Source organism: Dysidea avara, chromosome 13, assembly GCF_963678975.1.
Source record: "Dysidea avara chromosome 13, odDysAvar1.4, whole genome shotgun sequence".
Lineage (NCBI taxonomy): Eukaryota > Metazoa > Porifera > Demospongiae > Dictyoceratida > Dysideidae > Dysidea > Dysidea avara.
Window position 1 is genome coordinate 11,089,658 of NC_089284.1, and position 20,390 is coordinate 11,110,047.

At 37.4% G+C, this 20,390-nt stretch overlaps 2 protein-coding genes across 3 annotated transcripts in view; both read right to left on the reverse strand.

Annotated features, from left to right (window-relative positions):
- Positions 1 to 20,390, reverse strand: part of LOC136242831 (kazrin-like) — a 46,162-nt gene that overhangs the window by 24,428 nt on the left and 1,344 nt on the right. Inside the window, exons 4-12 of one of the 2 annotated variants that reach the window (XM_066034319.1) lie at positions 20,045 to 20,216; positions 18,987 to 19,238; positions 17,948 to 18,121; positions 17,684 to 17,846; positions 15,553 to 15,733; positions 15,109 to 15,261; positions 14,792 to 14,970; positions 12,666 to 12,810; positions 10,664 to 11,032 (exon numbers count right to left, since the gene is read on the reverse strand). In XM_066034319.1, coding sequence (XP_065890391.1) covers positions 10,865 to 11,032; positions 12,666 to 12,810; positions 14,792 to 14,970; positions 15,109 to 15,261; positions 15,553 to 15,733; positions 17,684 to 17,846; positions 17,948 to 18,121; positions 18,987 to 19,238; positions 20,045 to 20,216 — 1,587 coding nt within the window. In that variant the 3' untranslated portion in view covers positions 10,664 to 10,864. Of the gene's footprint in view, positions 1 to 10,663; positions 11,033 to 12,665; positions 12,811 to 14,791; positions 14,971 to 15,108; positions 15,262 to 15,552; positions 15,734 to 17,683; positions 17,847 to 17,947; positions 18,122 to 18,986; positions 19,239 to 20,044; positions 20,217 to 20,390 lie in introns of those variants that run through there. The other variant, XM_066034320.1, reaches the window with a different exon arrangement.
- Positions 626 to 10,663, reverse strand: LOC136242830 (tripartite motif-containing protein 2-like). The gene is made up of 2 exons (XM_066034318.1): positions 10,551 to 10,663; positions 626 to 3,126 (listed from the first exon to the last, which is right to left on the reverse strand). The coding sequence occupies exons 1-2, from the start codon at positions 10,629 to 10,631 to the stop codon at positions 901 to 903; spliced, it is 2,307 nt and encodes a 768-aa protein (XP_065890390.1). The 5' UTR covers positions 10,632 to 10,663; the 3' UTR covers positions 626 to 900.

Here is a 20,390-nt window from a genome sequence, read left to right on the forward strand (position 1 = left end):
TCTGGTGCAGGACATTCGTCAATATTTTCCTTATCAATATTAAAAAGATGAAGAATTTGTCAAAATTTCCCCCCGTCAAATTATTATGCTGTACGGTATAAACATTATTAGTATATGAATGAAAATTATACAGACAACATCATTAGTACTGTATATGTGTATTCATACATACATGTCAATATTATGCATGTTTGTGTATAAAATGTGTGCAGTTAGTACAGGCTTATACACAGGACTATATAGTTAGTACCTGTTCAATCTGGTTTAGACATTGTTTCATTTTTTTTGTTTGTCTGGATGCCTCTTTGTTCTCCCTCTGCTCAATAACGGACTCCTTGTTAAACTCTACAACTCCGTGAAACTCAACTACATAAATCAATAACCAGTACTGAATATATAATTAATTCCATCCAACTGAGAGAGTGAGAGCAGTGAATCAAACTGTTAATTTCCCGAGGTACTCGCACAAGTCATCTTTACTAAAGGGTTCACTAGTAGTGTATCTGCTAGCTGGGGGAGACCAATGTTACTTGCTCATGTCTTGGCCACCCAAATGTGATGTAGTGTATGTATTATTACTAGCCTGTTATACTTGTTAATATGTTAATACCAATCATAAAGTAACAAAAGATGTTATGTTACTTATACAAAGATTACAATCATAAATCTACAAACTTTACTGACGTATACAGCTGTACTACTTTCTAAATAAAAGGTGCAGTATATATGTTCCATTACAATAGTTGTTACCTATCTATATAACAAAGCTGTGCAAAATACATAGGAGAAAAACATAATTATGTCACGCAAGAGTTAACATATTCACCATGAAGTCCAGTAAATCTATTGTATTATTCCTTAAGTAATTCAAAGTAGTGTAATACATACAGCTACCTATAATCAAAATATCTGTATCCTGAAATTATTGTAATCACAGATGTAGATACTACCGTTAGGACTAATGGCTATTCCAAAAGGATGTATAAATTGGCCTTCTTGTTTACCTTCACTACCAAAGCAATGTATGGAGGTTCCATTTTGATCAAAGATAGACACACGGTGATTATCACTATCAGCCACTAAGGTGAAGCCATTGATATCAACAGTGAGGCCATATGGATGATAAAGTTCACCTCTGGCTGTTCCTTTAGTACCAAACTTGCCTACATATCCACCATCAAGTGTAAAGGTGTAAACACATGAATGAATATAGTCAACAACAAGCAAATGATTACTGGAACTGATTGCTACATCATAAGGACCATCCACTTGTCCTGATCCAATTGTGAGGCAAAGCTCTCCATTGGTCTTAAACACTGGAATACATTGGTTACCATAGTCAGCTACATACACCCTATCATGGTAAACTGTGATGCCATATACAGCATCAAACTGACCATCAGATTTTCCTTTAACACCAAACTGCAGCAGGTAGTTGCCATTAATATCAAACTTCTGTATCCTGTGGTTACCACTATCAGCCACATAAAGGTAATTGTCACCATCAAATGCAACACCTCTAGGACCACTGATCTGGCCAGGGTTACTACCTTTACAACCAAACTGCCTTATCAACTGATCCTCACTATCAAATACATAGATGCAGTGTTTGTTCCAATCAGCTACTGCCCACATGCCATCCCTACCAAATGCAATACCCCATGGTTTACCCATCTGTCCATTATTACTAATTACTTTGCTAGGTTGATCTATAGCTGTGTAAGGTTTATGGATAACAACAGTGTAGGGACTTGCTTTGATCTGTTCTCCTTCAATGGACACCAACAACTCTACCTCTCCAGCTTGTTTGGCTACAAAAGAAGTAGTGTAGCTACCATCATCATTATCCCTAACTTGTGCAGTAGTCACTTCTCCTGTACTCCACTTCACCTGTACTGATACATGACTACCTCCTAGTGAGCAAGAATGACCCTTGATATCCTTGGTGATTATCTTGAACTGTGGCTGTCCTCCTTCACGTGGGAACCCAGATGAATACAAGATTTCCGAGTTGGAAAGGTCACCGTCTATAAGCTGACTAAACTGTGGGAGTTGTACTTTACTGGAGTAAAACTTTATGTTGTTTGATTCTACTGGTGTGGTGTCTAGTCTTTTGTACTTTTCAGTTAATTCTTTCATTTGGTTGATCACTTGTTTCTTTGCAGAAAGTGCTTCTTCATCAGAACTTTCCTTCACTGCATCATCAACTTCCTTCATGCTTCTTGCCTGTGCTTGTGTAGATTCCACCTCTTCTAGTTGTGCTGCCATCTTCTTCTCCTTCTGTTGCACTATCTCACCTAACCTTTGCTTGACCTCTTCTTTCTGCTTTTTTAACTTCTCAAACAGTTTGTCATAGTGTTCATCAATCTTCTTGTCTACTTCACCAGCTTGTTGTCGTATCTTATCTCCCATATCAGTAATCTTGTCATGAGCTTCAGAAAGATCTTTAATAATTCCCTCTACTGGACCAGTGATATCCTTCAACTCACTCCTTTGTTTATTTGCCATTTTCTTTACAGTGTCATGATTGTGGCGATTGTGTTCCTTCACGGTGCAGTACAGACACACCAGTTCTTCACATGTCTCACAATAATACTTCAGCTCATTATCGTGCTCTTTACACAACATTACTTTTGGTTTGGGCTGGACTGAGATGTCTTCCTTCTTTGACCTCAAGTCAACTAATGGGACTATGGCATGTCCTTGATACCTATTGCTACGCTTGTGACACTCATTACAAACATGACACAGAAACATCGTACAATCGGGACAAAATGTCTCTACTGGGTCTTCTTCCATACACTCATCACATTTCACTTCTGTTTCACCTTCTACCTTGTGCTTTAAGATCAGCTCATCCACCAACCGATTGATCAGAAAATTGTTATCAAAATCCTTCACTCCTCCAGCAGGAACAGTAGCTTCCCTTCTGCACTCTGGACAAATGATCTTAGATTGTACCTGCATCTTCTCCAGACACTTTTCACAATAAGAGTGATGACAAGGTAGGTACTTGGGATTCTTGAATATCTGATAGCAGACTGGACAAGTTAGACTATCAGTTGCTTTCTTCACATCCATAGCAGCCATTGTGAAAATGTTATGAATTGATAGATGATGTGACAGCTGTATAAAAGCAATAACTGTTGTAAAATGTATCAACACACATGATGGTGTGATGTGTGGCTCAGGAAAGTTGGTGCGGGTGAGCAACAGAAAAATGTGTATCAAGAACACACGGTAGTGTGTCATGCAGTCAAGAAAGCCAGTACACCACACCATGGGTACATTGACAGGAAGAAAAAGTGTTTCATGCACGCACACTCTATGGTCCCTTCTCAAAAGCACACAATTTTTGCATTGTAAGTGCTGATCACCTTTGCCACCTCACACTCCAAATTTCAGCAAAATCACTAGTGATGTGCGATACATATTGATAATGGAATATCGCAATACTCTGGCTGTATTGTGATACTGATATCATGCTTGTGTATCAATACGTTGATTGCACAATCACAGAAATGTGAAGGTCTGGTTTTGTGTAATTTAACAGTGTAGCTTGGTTGTTTACCAGTTTGCTAGACTCTTGAAACTTGGTAAACAAGTGGAATGAAAATATATAAATTTAAGTCAGATTTAGGGTAGTGTTGTACCAATAATCGGTTAAATAATCAGTAACAGCTGATATTAGAAATATCGGTATTGGTAACAAAGCAGAAATAATTAGCCGATTAACCAAAACCCACAATCAATTAATAGAGATGGTAATAACCATGTGGCAGTAAAGAAAGTGGTAAATGTAGGTGTCACTGGTAAAACATTAATTTGCTGTAACTGTTTTATAACTATTTAGGCTTGTTTGTCTGCAAAAAGTATGTTTGCAAAGGCTATAGCAGGCTGTGCATATCTATCAGCTGCCCATGCAATAGTCGGTCGCCCTTCACAAAGGGTCTGGAATCCCACTGAAAACAATGTTTAAGAAGCTGGCTTAGTTGTTTTTTAACTGTTTGGGTTCCAATTCCATGAAAGGGGTTATAGTGGAAAAGCTGTTGCAGACTCTGATGTCCTTGCAATTAATTACATTATCATTACAAATGCAATGTACACACAAAGTTTAGGTGATCTTCTATTCCTCCACCCTGATCTGAAGAATTGAAGAATATCACTTATAATATCAGCATATCGGTTACAGGAATGGGCAAATAATCGGTATTGGTAAATGTGAAAATATGCATATCAGTGCAACACTAATTTATGGATCAAAGAATAAAAAAGTAGTGAATAGCAAAAAAGTAGCAAAGCAAGAAATGTTGCTTATACCTGTAGATGATATACTAATGAACATTTAATCCCTACACTTCAGTCATAGTGTATAGACTGAAGTATGGGGATTAAATGTCCATTAGTATATCTGGAGGTGTAGGCACCAGAAACCAACTTCACTGATGCCACCTTGGTACTTCCAAAGTTTACTACAGAGTTTTGTTAACATCAATCACTAATTTGTCTGCTGTGAATAAATATTTTATTTAAATTTTAATTTTGGTGGTTGTTGTTCCTGTAAGTTATACTGTAACTACAATGATTAGATGTTATCATGTTGGTGGATGCATGGGTCTAGCAACTACACTTTTCAGTAATTGATTGTTGGGGCATGCATTCAGCCACAAAATTAATTTTTATGGTATGCCTGGCACCATTCTTTCTTTTGAAGCACTATGGCAAAAAGGCATGGCTCGGGACAAAACAATGTCGAATACTGAAAAATCAAGCCCGTAGCCTTATGCATTGTCAAGTTATGCTTGACTGAAGGCATCAGTTAGTCAATTAGTAGAAATTCAGTTAAATATAAAATTGTTAAAAGTCCAGTTGGAAGGGTCTGGGGTCACTCTGAAGGCATTTTTGGGTGTGGTTAAGCTTAACCAATACCACCAAGCTGTTTTGAAGGAAAACTGAGGCTGTTTTTCAGGTGATTTTGAAGGATAAGAAAGCCCAAAACTCCATGATCCCAAATATACAGCAGTGGAGTAATACCTGGTACTAAACCATGAAAAATTATTGTCCGCCCACACATTCAATTAAATATGAAGTTCTGTATTTTTGCACTATAACAATGTAGCTGGGTTGCTTACCACTTTCCTGAACTTTAAAAACCTTGTTATATATCAGTGCAATTACCTATTAGCTGCCACAAATTTGATTGCACTTTAAAAATGTAATATGCCGTGTGCAAGAAGTATCTCTGCAATCACTAGGAAAACACGGGTGATAAGCTTAATAACTACCACCACAGCAACAGGGAAGCCATATTGCACTACCGCGAATCAACACTTTGCATTGTCAGCGAAAAGAACTGGGACACAAAAGAGGACAAAGGTAAGTCTCTGATGCGTGTATTGTAAATACTGAGGTATCGTATCAGTGACTACACAGCTGTTAGATACAGATATGCTCTCACAGATCACTAAAAATCACTTTATGCTAATACCATCATGGAACAAGTCTGAATGATTTATCATACAAAATAGATAGCTACACATTCGGTGTTTTCAAATTCAAATAAGCTAGTGTTCTATGTACAGTAGCTGATATGTGTTCACTAATTGTTTGTGTAAGTTTTAGGCGAGATTGATAACTATGACCATATGAATTAAGTGGAGGAGATAACTACAAGCAAGGATCATTTTGCAAAGTTATATTCACTTATTCAGCTGGGTTTGTAGCTATAATTATAGTCAAGTCCCACACTGCATTTGCCAACCAGGTAAGTCTATATACTACACACCAGTAACGACATGCCATCTGTACAGTTGGTATCACATGTATGTTGCTCAATAAACAAGGACTGATTAAATTAGGATATGGATAATCACATTTTCAGTCCAAGTGGTAATAATAATAATGTCATTGATGCATGGGGCTTGTGTCCTCTTGTGACAGCTGCTGATTCTAGTTCTTCAGTTAATTGAATGTTTTCCGTTTCTTCCCCTGAAATCATTTACCATCCAGTTACTCGTTGTGCTCATGGCGTAATGCTCCTCCACTATGACCAATAGAAAAAATATGCAGACTGCTACATTGCTGAACTTCATAGTGACAGAATGAGTAATCCGTCTCCATAATGTATTGTGAATTGAACTTCAAAAATTGATCACACTGTGTTGGATTATGCTTTCATCAATTATACAATGTATTAGCTCAACGGAAGAAACAAGTTCAATTGTCTACATATTCTTCTTGATGCATTTATAGCTTTCCTGTCTTCCATAGTTAATACGGCCCTTCTGGTTCTGTCATATTCTTTTCACCTTGCTCTCCAAGTTTCTCTTTGATCTGGCATTCCTGTTGTCGTTCTCACCCTGTCTCGTTCGGTAAGACGTTCTTCTCTGTACATCTAGATAAGTAGTTTTAAGCCAGTGGTGCAAATTCCGGTTACTGTTCATGTAATGAACTACCTTATATGGAGCATCAGTAAAACATGCTGCACTGTTCAGCTCATAAACATATGTACCAGCCTTACATATGTTACATAAACTCCATCAGTAAATCACGCCAGTTATTGTTCGTGTTATAAACGTTCATAAAGACATTCAACTTCATGTATACTCTTTTTTACATTGACACATGCATCTGTATTTGTAACTAATAAAACAAACTACAAGTGTACAAGTGTTGTAACATATGGAGTTAGTTTGTGCATCCATATGATTGATCAGTTGAACACACAGTGAAGTTGAATTAAAGTTGCCATGCTGATCATGTGATTCAGGGCATTAAAGTTACATGGGCAGACCTATAAATACCTGTTCTATTCCACTGATAATTACCTGTATCTGCTGTGCCCATGTGCGAACTATTGGTGTTGAACTTCCATCATGCCAACTGCAATTGCTTTGGGAGTTCTACCATATGTAGTGAGCTAGTTCCAGTTCCCCTCGCTCCTAGTCTTTATCACTCCAAATAGCTCCTTGTCAATATTCAAAGTTACAATGCATTCTTTTGCCTTTGGCCGGCTCACTCAAAGCTGTGTTTCTATCCCTTTCAGTTCTGCACTGTGCTGTTCCTGCCCTTCTCTAGAGTTCTTATTCTGCTGTGCCCATGTGCAAACTATTGGTTTTGAAATTCCAGCTGTAATTCTTTTGGAAGTTTATACGTTCTAGCATATATAGTTCCAGTCATCGTAGCCTCATAGATTATACTATGGTAAGAGCTTGTCCTGTGGGTTCACTCAAAGCTGTATTCCTATTTTAATCAGTTCTGGCCTGCACTGTTCTTACTCTTCACTAGAGTTCATATTCCGGGTGACTAAACATATCAAGCCTCTTCAGTCACCAGTTAGTGTTGTCTGGCATCGGTGTTGTAAAACGGACGTCACTCCAGGCAGACATGCCTCATTGTTACTCTTCTACATTGCGGTGATCCACCTAATTACCATTCTAGAAACACAGAAACTTGCTTTTCTTCATAACGCATTGTGTAGAATAATTCAACACGCCACATACATCTGATGTCAGTACTATTGACATAGCAACAAAATTTCAAGGTAAGCGTGTTTCATAAATCCACGTTCAAGTTTCCTGTCTGTTTTGCTTGCTTGCTGAATTGTAAGGATAGTTCATTAGTTGTAGGCAAGAATTCCACCATAGGATATATACAATTTGGGGTAAAGAGTAGGCTTGTGGAGTTTGAAGTTAATTACGGATGAAATTTGGGCGTGGCATGTGTCAGAAATTGTTGAAGATTTCTTTACCATAATGAAATCCTAATGGTAGAAATCACCATGTAACTACGTAGCACCAAGGGGTGTTCATTATACTGTAACATAGATCAGCTGTGTAGGGCTGCAATAGCCATTCTATGTAGTGGGTAGTTGTACTCGAAAAACCTGTTTACGAACTTGAGGTAATGGTGAATTTTCGGCGCTATACAGCAAAAGGGACATGCTAGAAATTTCTAGTAATAAACTCCTTAGTGCCAGTTTGATGGCGATGAATATGCAGCAAATCCGGGGTCAATTGGTGCTACTGTTCTGGAGGTAGCTGGACCACGGACTGACAGACAGCATTTCAGCATTATATAGTAGAATGAAATGATTCCTAGAGTCTGGGGATGGTCATGTGACGCTTTAGATTTTCCCACTACACTGCAATTTCACCAATGAATGCTCTCATCATGAAGGAAATGAACTGAGAAATTATAGTCAAAGGATATGTACAAGAAAAGCAAAAAATTAATATGCAAATTAGATACTAACAACTAGCTATCAAACTAAGCTTCACTAATCACTGCTTTTTTTTTTTTTCGATTACAGACTAAAAATAATAAATAGCTACAAAAGACTAATGCTAACTAACTACTGCCACTATTTAATGATTTTCTGTTTTTCATCAGCGCCCGCATGTATTTTTACTGCCACACGTATTTTCCCATTATTAAAGATTTAACCATTATTTCATCTGATTAACCAAATAGTTCAGTTTTCAAGACTCATATAGTAGCTACCTTGCGTATTGCAGCCAAGATTGGTACAATGAAGTTTACAAGTAAGAAGTTGATCCTCGAATGGAACTGATCACATGATGAAGGACGACTATACGTAGCTACATCTAAAGAGCAAACTAGCTATATTGAGTTAGCCATGTTAGAAAATTGCCTGCTAAGCAGAGTATCAGGCCCTGGAGAGTGTAGAGGTATGAAAATAAGTCTTGCTGGCTATATTTATGCAAGCAGTAGGGATAATGGATAATGGTAATGACCCACCCGCACTCTACATTTGGAATTTTCTGATGAAAAACAGAAAATCACTAAATAGTGGTCTAAAGGGGAATACAATAATTAAGGGTAGAAGGGATTGTTATCGTAATCACTGTCTCGAAGCTTATTTTAAGATCATTTTAGCATTACTTTGCCACAGTGTAACAGAAAGTTGCTGGAGTAAGTTCTGCATTCTTTTGAACAGATTTTGACATGTAGTCTTGCGAGGCCAGACCGCTTTTTCTCTGCACGGCACTTATCGATCGGAAATTATAAGCGCCTGCTCTGAAAAAGGGTCTGGAAAGGTTAGCATAGGCAACTCGTTTCTTACACCCCCAACCACTATGGAGGGTGTTAATGAATTCTAACAAGCATTTGCCCACATCTCATCCCATAAGCATTCAATATTCGAATTCTAAATCTTTTTGGTACTTGCCAGTTGATGAGTCATGCGCCATTCAAAGTGAGGCATGGATTTGGTGACAAAAGCGACTGACACTATGCCTAACAGATAAACATATTTTGTGTTTTAAACCATACCACTTTCTTCTTCACAGTACTTGCCAGGCTCTACGGCGTCACAGAAACAGCACAGTTTGAAATTATTGCTGTTGAAAAGGCGTAGAACCGAATATTGAATATTTGTGGGTCAAGATGTGGGCAAAAGCTTGTTGGAATTCATTAACATCCTCCATAGTGGTTGGGGGTGTAAGAAATGAGTTGCCTATGCTAACCGTTCCAGACCCTTTTTCGGAGCAGGCGCTTATAATTTCCAATCGATAAGCGCCGTGCGGAGAAAAGTGGTCTGGATGTGGCTGTGCATTCTCTGTTGATCATGCATTGTCATGTTCGAAGGGTGGGTTTCCCGATATGACACAATGAGGTGAGGGATCTAACTGCTGAGCTTTTAACTGAGGTGTGTCATGATGTAGAGGTTGAACCACATTTGCAGCCACTGGATGATGAGACTTTTAAATATAAGACAGCTAATGTTGAGGATGGCGCACGTTTGGATATTTCAATGAATGGTTTTTGGGACAGCCGTTTTGAGAAGTGCTACACAGATGTCAGAGTTTTCAATCCACTAGCAACTTCCAACAGAGGATCCAATCTTCACTCAAGCTACAGGAAGCATGAATCTTTGAAGAAGAGAGTTTATGAGTCACGACTCTGAGAAGTGGAACACAGTATATTTACCCCATTAGTGTTTTCTGCTACAGGAGGAATGAGTCATGAAGCCACTGTATTTTACAAGAGACTGGCCAGTTTACTTTCTGAAAAATGGAAAGAACCATATGCAGCTGTTTGGGATGGATTAGATGCTGTTAATCTTCCTGTCTCCTTTGTTCAGCAATCCAGTGTATTAGAGGAGTGAGATCCTCACAAGGACACTTTGTAAAGTGCGCTCCAGTGGACTTAGTTCATTCGGAGGCTCTCTCTATAATCTATGGTTTTGTAATTGATTTTAAAATTTATGTCTAACGTATAAATTTATTTTTATTTTTAAAGTCTGGTCACACGAGACTATTTGACATGAACGATATCGATGGGGCGGGTGGCAGACTAGAAAAGCGAGCCATCACTCGAAAGCGCTACTTACTCAATTTGCATCATCAATACGTCAAACGTACTTATTAAAGAAACTTGGACGTACGTTTTTGCATTACAAAGTCGACCTACTTGAATATTGACATCACCAGTACATCACAGATGCAAAAAAAAAAAATCACAAAAATGGCGAGTGCGATGCTGTACAATCACAAGTTACAATTAACACATACACACAAAATAGACACCTGTTTAGGATAACTCTTCTGAGGTAGCACAGATGCGAAAGAGAAGTTAATTCTAAATAACGTGCAGAAACCATAAATCATAGAATTGAACGAAATTATTTCACTACTCCACCTTGTACTATATACCACATAATTTTAATCATTCACATTTTCATGTTATTATTTACAATAATAATCATTGTTTCTCTACAGCTTGTTAAAAAGGAGTTAGTTTACACAAATAATGTACATAAACAAAAATATATAATATATTTCATGATGGATCATATAAGAGAGAAACACCTGTAGGAAAGGCAATTACAAGTCACACAAATTTACACAGTAGTTCCAGTCCCAGTGTGATGTTCTGCAGACACTCTCAATGATCTACTGCCATTAGAGGAAGAAGTAAAGGAGCCGCCACTATGTTTGATGGAAGATGATGATGGTTCTGGTAGTTTACTGGCTGAAGTTCCACTGCTACTGACTGATCCTGATGGCTCCTAATACATACAAACAATAATACATCAGTCAAGAGGTTATAATATACTGGTTGTTCTATTAGAGTGTTTTACTGACAATACAACCGTGCATTAGCATGCCATGCTCCACCCCCACCTTCCTTGATGCACATGTTAATTCATAGATAATAATAATAAGCACCACCTATTCCACCCTGGTTTTGCGTTCAACTTTACGTACGTGTTCTTTCAATCATGGCAGTGGTTAATACTGAAATCTTAGTGTGGAAATTGCACTGCTAGATTTTTCGTCCATGAAATGTGTAGTCATTTCCACTGACAATTCATACATTTTTCATAGGTACTTGTGCATGAAACAACGTTTCATACACCAAACATTGTTTCATATAATTTTCATTGTAAATTCATGGAAATGATCTGTCCATTAAATTTACATGAAAACATTTTCATGGACACAAATGTATGAATTTTTTAACATTTCATGGAAATAGCATGGATGAAAATTCTACTAGTGTTGCATATTGTGTCATGAAACTATTCATCTTGTGACAGCACATTTGGGAGCAGACAAAATTGGTGATAAAATTGGAAACATCATGAAACCGTTCAAAAGACAATCCAGAATAATAGAACAATACTCCTAATACAACAGAAGAACACTGTGAGTAAGAAAAAATTGGAAATTCTTCAAAGCATTTGTCTGAAAATATCTACACATAAAATGACTGACCAGAAAATGAGCATAGAAATTAGCCTGCCTCCTTAACTTTTGCCAGTGAAATAATTCACCTAACAATTACAAGTTTTTGCAATTGAATTCGGCGAATTTGCAATTGAATCCGTCTCGGTTGCAATTGAGTTCATTGCTTTTGCAATTGCATTAGTCCCATTTGCAATTGAATTCGTCGGTTTTGCAACTGAATTCATCCTGTTTGCAATAGAATTCGTTAAATTTGTCCGTAACAAGAATAGCAGTTGGAGAAAACACGAAAACATGGTGTAGCAGCTGCTACAAGAACTTTTCAAGTACAACAGCAGTAAACAACTCTTTATAAGGCAATAATTCTTCCTCTACAGCCTATCCAGCAACATTCCAAACTCTACTCCGCCAAGCAAGCTAATTAACTTGTCAGACAGCTATCAGCTTTGCATACTACCAGCTCCAATTACCTTCTAGTGTCTCAAGTGTAACTCTCCATGGCGTAAATAATTAATCTCTTAATGAACGGTTGGTTTCTTGGAGCCATTTTGTTTATGACGAATTGTAATGCAAACGCGACGAATTCTAATACAAAACCGACAAATTCAACTGCAAAACCGACGGATTCAATTGCAAAACCGACGAATTCAATTGCAAACGGGATGAATTCTATTGCAAAACCGACGAATTCTATTGCAAAACCGACGAATTCAATTGCAAACAGGACGGATTCAATCGCAAAGGCGACGAATTCAATTGCAAAAACCTGTATTACAAATGATGTATAAGACCTAGTGAAGCAGCACGTGATTAGTTTATATCCATAGGGACTCTATGGTTAATTTTCTTTGGCATTGAATAGTAGCAACATTCCAATGTATAGGGGTCCCTGGTATATATACATGTTACATACGTACACAAGTAAATATTATACCATTAAAGGTAACTACTCACCCTAAAACTCCATCTTGTCTTGGCCTCTCTATCACCCAAATCCAAAGCAGGTACACTAGTGTTGTCACGATGTGTTAATGACCGACTACTACTGGTAAATGATGAACCAACTGTGTTAGCTCTTGGTGTCTTCACCATACTGATGCTGTATGACAAGAAATGTGATAAGTCATCATTGTTGCATCAGGTGAGATACATGCTACTTATATAATGCTTTAAAATACTTTCCTCTTTGAAAATAGATCACTATTACTATCTATTCTTCACTTCACAGAACACACAGCACATACCATATCATTATCACATAGTTATAAAGCACTGCAGCATGTGAAATAAAGCAGAGACTACTATAGCAGGAGGCAAAGCCAAGTGCTATATTAGTCTTGAGACAACCCTCGAGATTTTGCATATATACACAAGCATAGGTGGCACTTTAAGCATCAAACAGTACGACAGTACTGTTTAGCAGGATTTCTCTCAAAGTGATGCATGCAGCTAAAAATGACGCATCTAAACCCTATTATAGAAATGTCATATGGGTAAAACCCATATTTTGATCTGCCTGCCTCATTGCCTGACCACATTCACAAGGCTACAGGCCTGGTCCAGTGCACGGTTACCATTTTATTCCCGCAGATCAAGCACTTGAAACCAATCAAAATACTCTAATAGAGCAGTCAAACAATCTATTACAACAGTCATTAAAGTCAGGTGTCCAAAGAGTGTGTTAACATTTGGGCAGGGAAGGCAACCAAGAAAAAGCAGTCAGTAGCCTGGTAGCATTACATGTCTTATATCCATATCTTTCCAGGATTAAAATCACAGGCACAAATTGTGGGGAATTTGGATAATGCCCCCAATTGCTGATACAGAAGGAAATACAAGGCAAAAGGTACTACCACTTCTTCGCAGTCCCCACCCCACAAAATTTCTACATTTACAGTATCATTACAAATGTAGTTACTTAGTTACAAGTTGGTAATGTTATTTACAGTCAGCCATTAACAATAATAACAATGGTCAGGTTATACCCACATGAGGACATAATTGCTACACAAACACAACAAAACTCCAACATGACTAAACCAACAGGAGAGCACATGTAAACACATACTACAATATCCCCCTACAATAACAACATAACATTTATGGTAAACGGTTTTAGTGGGAGCTAGGTTAAGATGGTATATAACACATTCTATATAGAATATAACCAGAGGAGGTATGACACACACACCTGAGCTGTAAGATTTGTAATGGAGTAATAATAAAGAAGTTACTTTAGGAAGATATTAATAAAACCAAAAGCTTTTCTTATGACAGTGCAAACTATTTCACAGCTGTTTTTTTTCTTCTTCTATTGCATATAACTATGCACACAGTATATGCACTTGCTCAACATGCCACATCTGGAATAAAGTAGCCTACTGTTGTCTCCATCAATGCACAAACATTTTAATTTAATTAGTATTTATCTTATTACTGTGTAGGACTCTACAGAGTATGGTATACTACTAGATTAGATTTGTAATCTAAATTATACAATAGATCTTTAAAAGCATTCAAGGATGGATGGTTGACAATGTTCTCTGGAAGATTGTTCCACAATCTAATCGTTGAAGGCAGGAAGGAGTAATGGCAAACATTAAGTTTAGCATGTGGTGTTCTAAAACACTGCCTGGTGTACGTTAACATTGGAGTTAATGATACAGATGGTACAATTTTATGATCAAACAATGTGAAGCAAAACATTTTATTTCATTGGTAAGTTATGATGCCATAGCACTACTACCATTAAAAGTCAACAGAATTAACTTGTATCGTACCTCCTCAGGAATTTAAACATCACCAGTATATCACATGTCCACATGGACATACATCAGTTATCCTATCACTATATCACTCTATACAATACACTACTCTACCATGTCAGTAGGTCATTACATAATACACAGAAATACCAAATATGACATATATTAAATTTCTATTGTTATTAATACTTAGTAAAGTGTTGTGTATGTAAGTATCACACTTACACAACACAGGTGTTCATCTATGTATGCACATACAAACACAATGCACATGTACACACATACACACACACGTATACACACACATATACACACCTTTCTTCTACCCTTCCACTCAGCAGTAGAGCTAGTTCAGTAGCTAGATGTTTACGAACAAGAGGAACACTAGTTGGAATATTTAGTATACCAGCAAGACTGTCTGATGTGAAACTGTTTTGTTCTAATACTACCAGAGCTCCATGTACCCCTGTGCCTGTCAAATTCTCAGAATATTCCTTTATGATAACAAATGATCAAACATAATATACACATCATTAGTATATGAATGTGTGTGCATACATGTCAGTATTATGAATGTTTGTGTATACAATGTGTGTAGTTAGTACAGGCTTATACACAGGACTATATAGTACCTGTAAGTCAATCTGGTTTAGCCATTGTTTCATTTTCTTGTTTGTCCAGTATAGTACATTGTTGGCCGCCTCTTTGTTCTCCCTCTGCTCAACAATGGATTCCTTGTTAAACTCATGCATCCTCAACAACTCCACACCAGACAAGAAACTCAACTATCAACAATCATTAAATACATAAATAGTTGATTAATACAGAAACGCATTATGAACAAGAGAACATGCAATTCTATAAACTATACAATGATGTTATGGACAAAATTCAAACATGATGTCTTAACAGTGAAATATTCAATTGTGCTCCTCAGTATAATGTCTTAAAAGAAGTTACTTTTTAAATTGCACATGGCAGCCATGTTAGAATTTCACTATTTACGGAGTTACATGTTCCCTTAAACATAGGATTTGATGTTCCTCCTGTATCAACGTCAATGTATATGAACTGACCTGTTCAATTTTCCTGTTAATCTTGAGGTGCTTACGCAGGTCATCTTTACTAAAGGAGTTCAATACTCTACCATCAACAAGGTTCATTAGTAGTGTGTCTGCTAGCTGGGGGAGACCAATATCACTTGCCCATGTCTTGGCCACCCAAATGTGATGTAGTGTACCAGCTTGTGGGTACTTGCTACAGTAACAAATATCACCACAATCATTCAGTATTCAGTGTATGAATAGGAAACACCTGACTGATAAACACCATCTCATACCACTTGCACTTTACAAATGCAAGCATTGTCAAAATCTTAATAGTGTGAGAGCTACACTGAAAGTACATACAGGTGATCAGTGTTGGGACAGTTACTTTTTATAAAGTAACTAGTTACATATTGCAAAAGAACTATTTAGTTACAGTTACATATTACCCATAAAATAAAGTAACTATAATATTATTACATATTATATTACTTTGTGTCCACAGCCTTAAGCTGTCACGTGTGAAACTACCACCTTATCACATGACATGATTGCGTTGTTGGGCAATGTGCAAATATTGGCTATAAGTAAGAAGCTGGTGAATAAGCTTCATTCAGTGGGCTTCATTACTTCGTTGTGGCTAGCGAGATTAGTAACTTCGTTACTTGTAGAAGTTACTTGTAGTAATAATATTATGTTAGACTCGTTACAGTAACTATATTACTAAGGTAACGTGTTAGATTAGTAAGTAAAGTAACTTGAGTTATATTACCTGTTTTTATGGCGTATTTCGTTATATTACTTAGTTACCACAAAAGTAATAATATTATGTAACGTGTTACTACCAACACTGCAGGTGATGGTTTATGTGGAAATATATCACATAATTAAGACATGTTTGGCACCTATTCAAAATATATACACTATATGATACATGTACGTTATAGTTAAAGCACCCCTGCGCGTGTGTATGGAAAATACAGCACGAGGGGACGTGTCAAGAAGCTAATACAGCACAGGGTGAGGCCGGGTGCTGTATTAGCTTTGAGCCCCCCCCCCCCGAGTGTTGTATTTTTTGTACACAGAAGCATAGGCAGTGCTTCAAGTGTTTTATTGTACTTTCTGGTCGTCTTGCCCGGAGTGATTTTCTTGAGTACCCAAATTGCTTCAATTTTTGGTGATCAAATTATCAGTAAGTTGTCATACAATCTATTTGTAGTCATAGAACAAACTGGCTGGCTAGTTTTAGCATTTGACATCCATTGTGCCATCTGTGTGAAGTTGTTGCTTCAATTTTCCATGTCAGACTATCATTAAGTGTTCATTTTAGTCATAGAACCAACTGGTAGGATTAGTTTAGTTTTAGCGATTTACAATGTCATGCACATGATCAACCGTGCTGTCAGAGTGGGGTTGTTTTCGTAACAGTCCTTTACATGTTATCAGCCTGATAAGTGTTACATATTAGCTGTAACATGGGGCATTTGGGCTTTGCCTGGTATGTATGCCCTCTGCCCTCAGGCCTGTGGGCAGTTGGGCATACATACAATATCAGGCAAAGCCCTCATGCTTGTGTTACAACTATTACATATGTACTAACTATACTGAGTACAGTACAGTATATATGTACATAAAAGTAAAACAGTCCTTCTATCCAAAGATCATCATGTACTAACAATGTACTAGTTCAAAGCAATATAATTTGTACAATGGAAATGAAAGTTGGTGAAGTTAAATTGAAAAGTACAAATAAAAGAACACTACAACAACAATGCTGGCATAAACACCAAATTCCAACAATAGCACAGAAAATCATTGTAAACCTAACAAGTGGGTTAATGACACTAGCATTATGATTAGCACTACTTTTTACAGATCTACCACAAAGTTAACACAAGCTTGTGAAGTACTTGTACTTAGTTCACACTACAGTGAACAATTGTATACACTTATAAACCACTTCCAGCTCCTAACTGTGCTACAGGAAGCATACACCAGCCACAATATATAAAACACTGACCACATATGATATACATGTGTTATTTCTATGTACATTTCAATTTCAGTGCTGGGTTTTATGTTTTTGGACCCAAGTGAACCAGTCTAAAGCTTCATACTCATATCACAGTCTTATCCATTTATACACTATAATATATTTTACCAAAAGTTAGGTCCTTTGTGGTCATCGAGGGCAAGTCTGAGTTTCCTCTTGTGCAGGGAGTTGGTGATGCCAAGTGACTTCTCCAGGTCTGAACTGCTACACTCCAATAACATACGACCTGACTTGATGTTCTCCCTGCAAGCTTGTGCATACTGACTCATCCCTGTAAAATGTGATTAATGAAAAAATTAATCCATACACACATGTACATATGTACATATTCATACATACATTCACTTAACACACATAGCTATAGGGACCCACCAATGGCTGCCTCCATCCATGCTGCAACTGCAACTCCTTTCCATTGGGCCATGGGGGTTCCCCAGACCTCATTAAGCACTGCCCATTGTTCTCTTAGCTCTGCTGTGATGCTCTTACTAACTGGTAACATGGCATCCTCAGCACTCATCACTGGTAGTGGTGGTAGCACTTCACCTGTTGAACAAACAATAGAACACATTAAACATACGGTAAGAACTGTATACATGTGTATACATGCACACACACTACATAATTATATCACAAATGAATCATATACTTATGTGTGTGTCTGTAATAGAAGTTGAGGTGAAATTACTTTCACTATAATAAAATAAAAGAAGTGGTTAGACATAAAGACTTAAATGAATGTCTTCAGTTACAAGACAGGCTCTTCTATGACAATAGGATTCTGTTTGGGGATAACATTCACATAACGGTAAACACTTTAGAACTGTTCAGTTTGCAAACACTTGTAAATGAAAATATCAAATCACACTAATGGACTAGTTCTATCACTGTAGCAGTACAACATGCCAATGCGTGCACACCCATGTTCACTATGCCCACAAAATATACATGGAATTCTCTAGTGTCAGGATTATTGAGTTAATTTGTCTTCAAGCAATATGCCTGCTTGTCTCAGCTATGACTACAGCAATGTCATTTAGGCTACAAGTTATCCATAGATACTGGTGGTTAGTGGGATAACTACAATATAATTGCTAAGACTATGAACTAAGTACAACAGAGGCCATTACACTATTAGTAATAACCAGATAGCAGCAACGTGTACTTTTCAACACAATTTCTCTACCAGAAATTTTAAGGTCGACCTTAAACCAAATAGTAAGGAATTTCTACCAGTGATGGGAATACAAGCATAACGCCATAGCAACCACAATCCACACAACAGTGTTACACAATGGAGAAACATTTTAATGGAGGAAGAAGCAACATAAAGTCCTGTTGTGGTGTACTGACAGAAGCCCAGTGAACAAATCAAATCATCTCACTACATGAAGACAACAAAATTTCTCACCATTGTCTTTTCCTTTCTTGCTACCCTTCCAGAACTTTGTAAATGATCCACCAAGTGATAACTTCTTTTTGTTCTTCTTGTCCATATATGGTGTTCCACTGCCGGTACTCTCAGGGGGTGGGGAATTTGTGTCGTGTGATGTTGATGAGATGGTGAAGCCATTACGTTCACCAGGACCATGTTCAGCTAGAGCAGATCCTGCTGCTGCAGCTGAAGTGACATTGTCTACCTTAGGTAGTGGGGTAGTGGGGACTAATAGGAACAACACACATGCGAGACATGGATAGTAAACTACAAAGTTGTTTGTATGTGTGCATGTGTGTAGGTGTGCTCGTACATGTGTGTGCGTGCATGTCAATCCCACTCATACTATATTACACTAAAGCAACATACGTACATCAAAGCCGTTTTACATTTGACAACCTCACAAAGTCTTTAAGCACATCTCCAATTATAGTTCGTTAGAGTATTGTAGTGTAATGTTACACTAATTGTTAATCACTTGGTATAACTAAGTGTTTTGTTTGCTAACAACTATGTGAAACCACACGAATAATTACTCCAATAAAACTATACAGTTTGCAGTAACTCCTTGATGGTCCACATCATCAAGTCATACTGGACAATATACAACAGTTAAGCCAATGTGTCATGATCATTCCTTTAAATTGTAGACTTAACCGTCAAGCATTACAGCTATGCTAGACTACAAATTCTCTATAACTTACATTATAAAACTTTCCTGCTGGTCATTATAACAGACATTCATGAGCTATAACATCTAATAATGAGGTGGTAGATTAGTTAGCATTGTAGTGATCATGTCTGCATCCAATGGGATGATAAAATGAGCAATTGAGCAAAACCAAATACTAAACTACTGAAGCCATACCAAGCAGTGTACACACGCTAGATATCAACTAACATATGGTACCAATTTAATACTATATTACTTTGCCTTGCACATAAATAGCATAAACACATTTTTAATACCATAATGAAATCCACTATTTGTATATTCCCATCATCATGTGATTGTATGTTAATAGATTATTCACCTTGATCGTCTGAGTAATCATCTATCAATTCCAAATTCTTTTTCTTGTCAATCGAGGAGCTACTGCTTAAAGTATCAGTGGCCCCCACATTAAGGCCACTTGGCATTGACTCTGCCATAGAAGCACCAAGATTTCCTCTCTCTGCATCTCCTCTAACTCTGTCTAACTCAACCTACATAAAATACCCATGTATAATGAGTGTACATTTGTAATGCACATGTGTGCCTGCATCTATAACGTATGATGTAGTTGGAATTTAATGAGCCCTTAGAACATACAGGTCTATACTACAGAGCTTCCTATACAAGTAGTGATCTGGACATGACTATCATTCCCAAGTGTACAG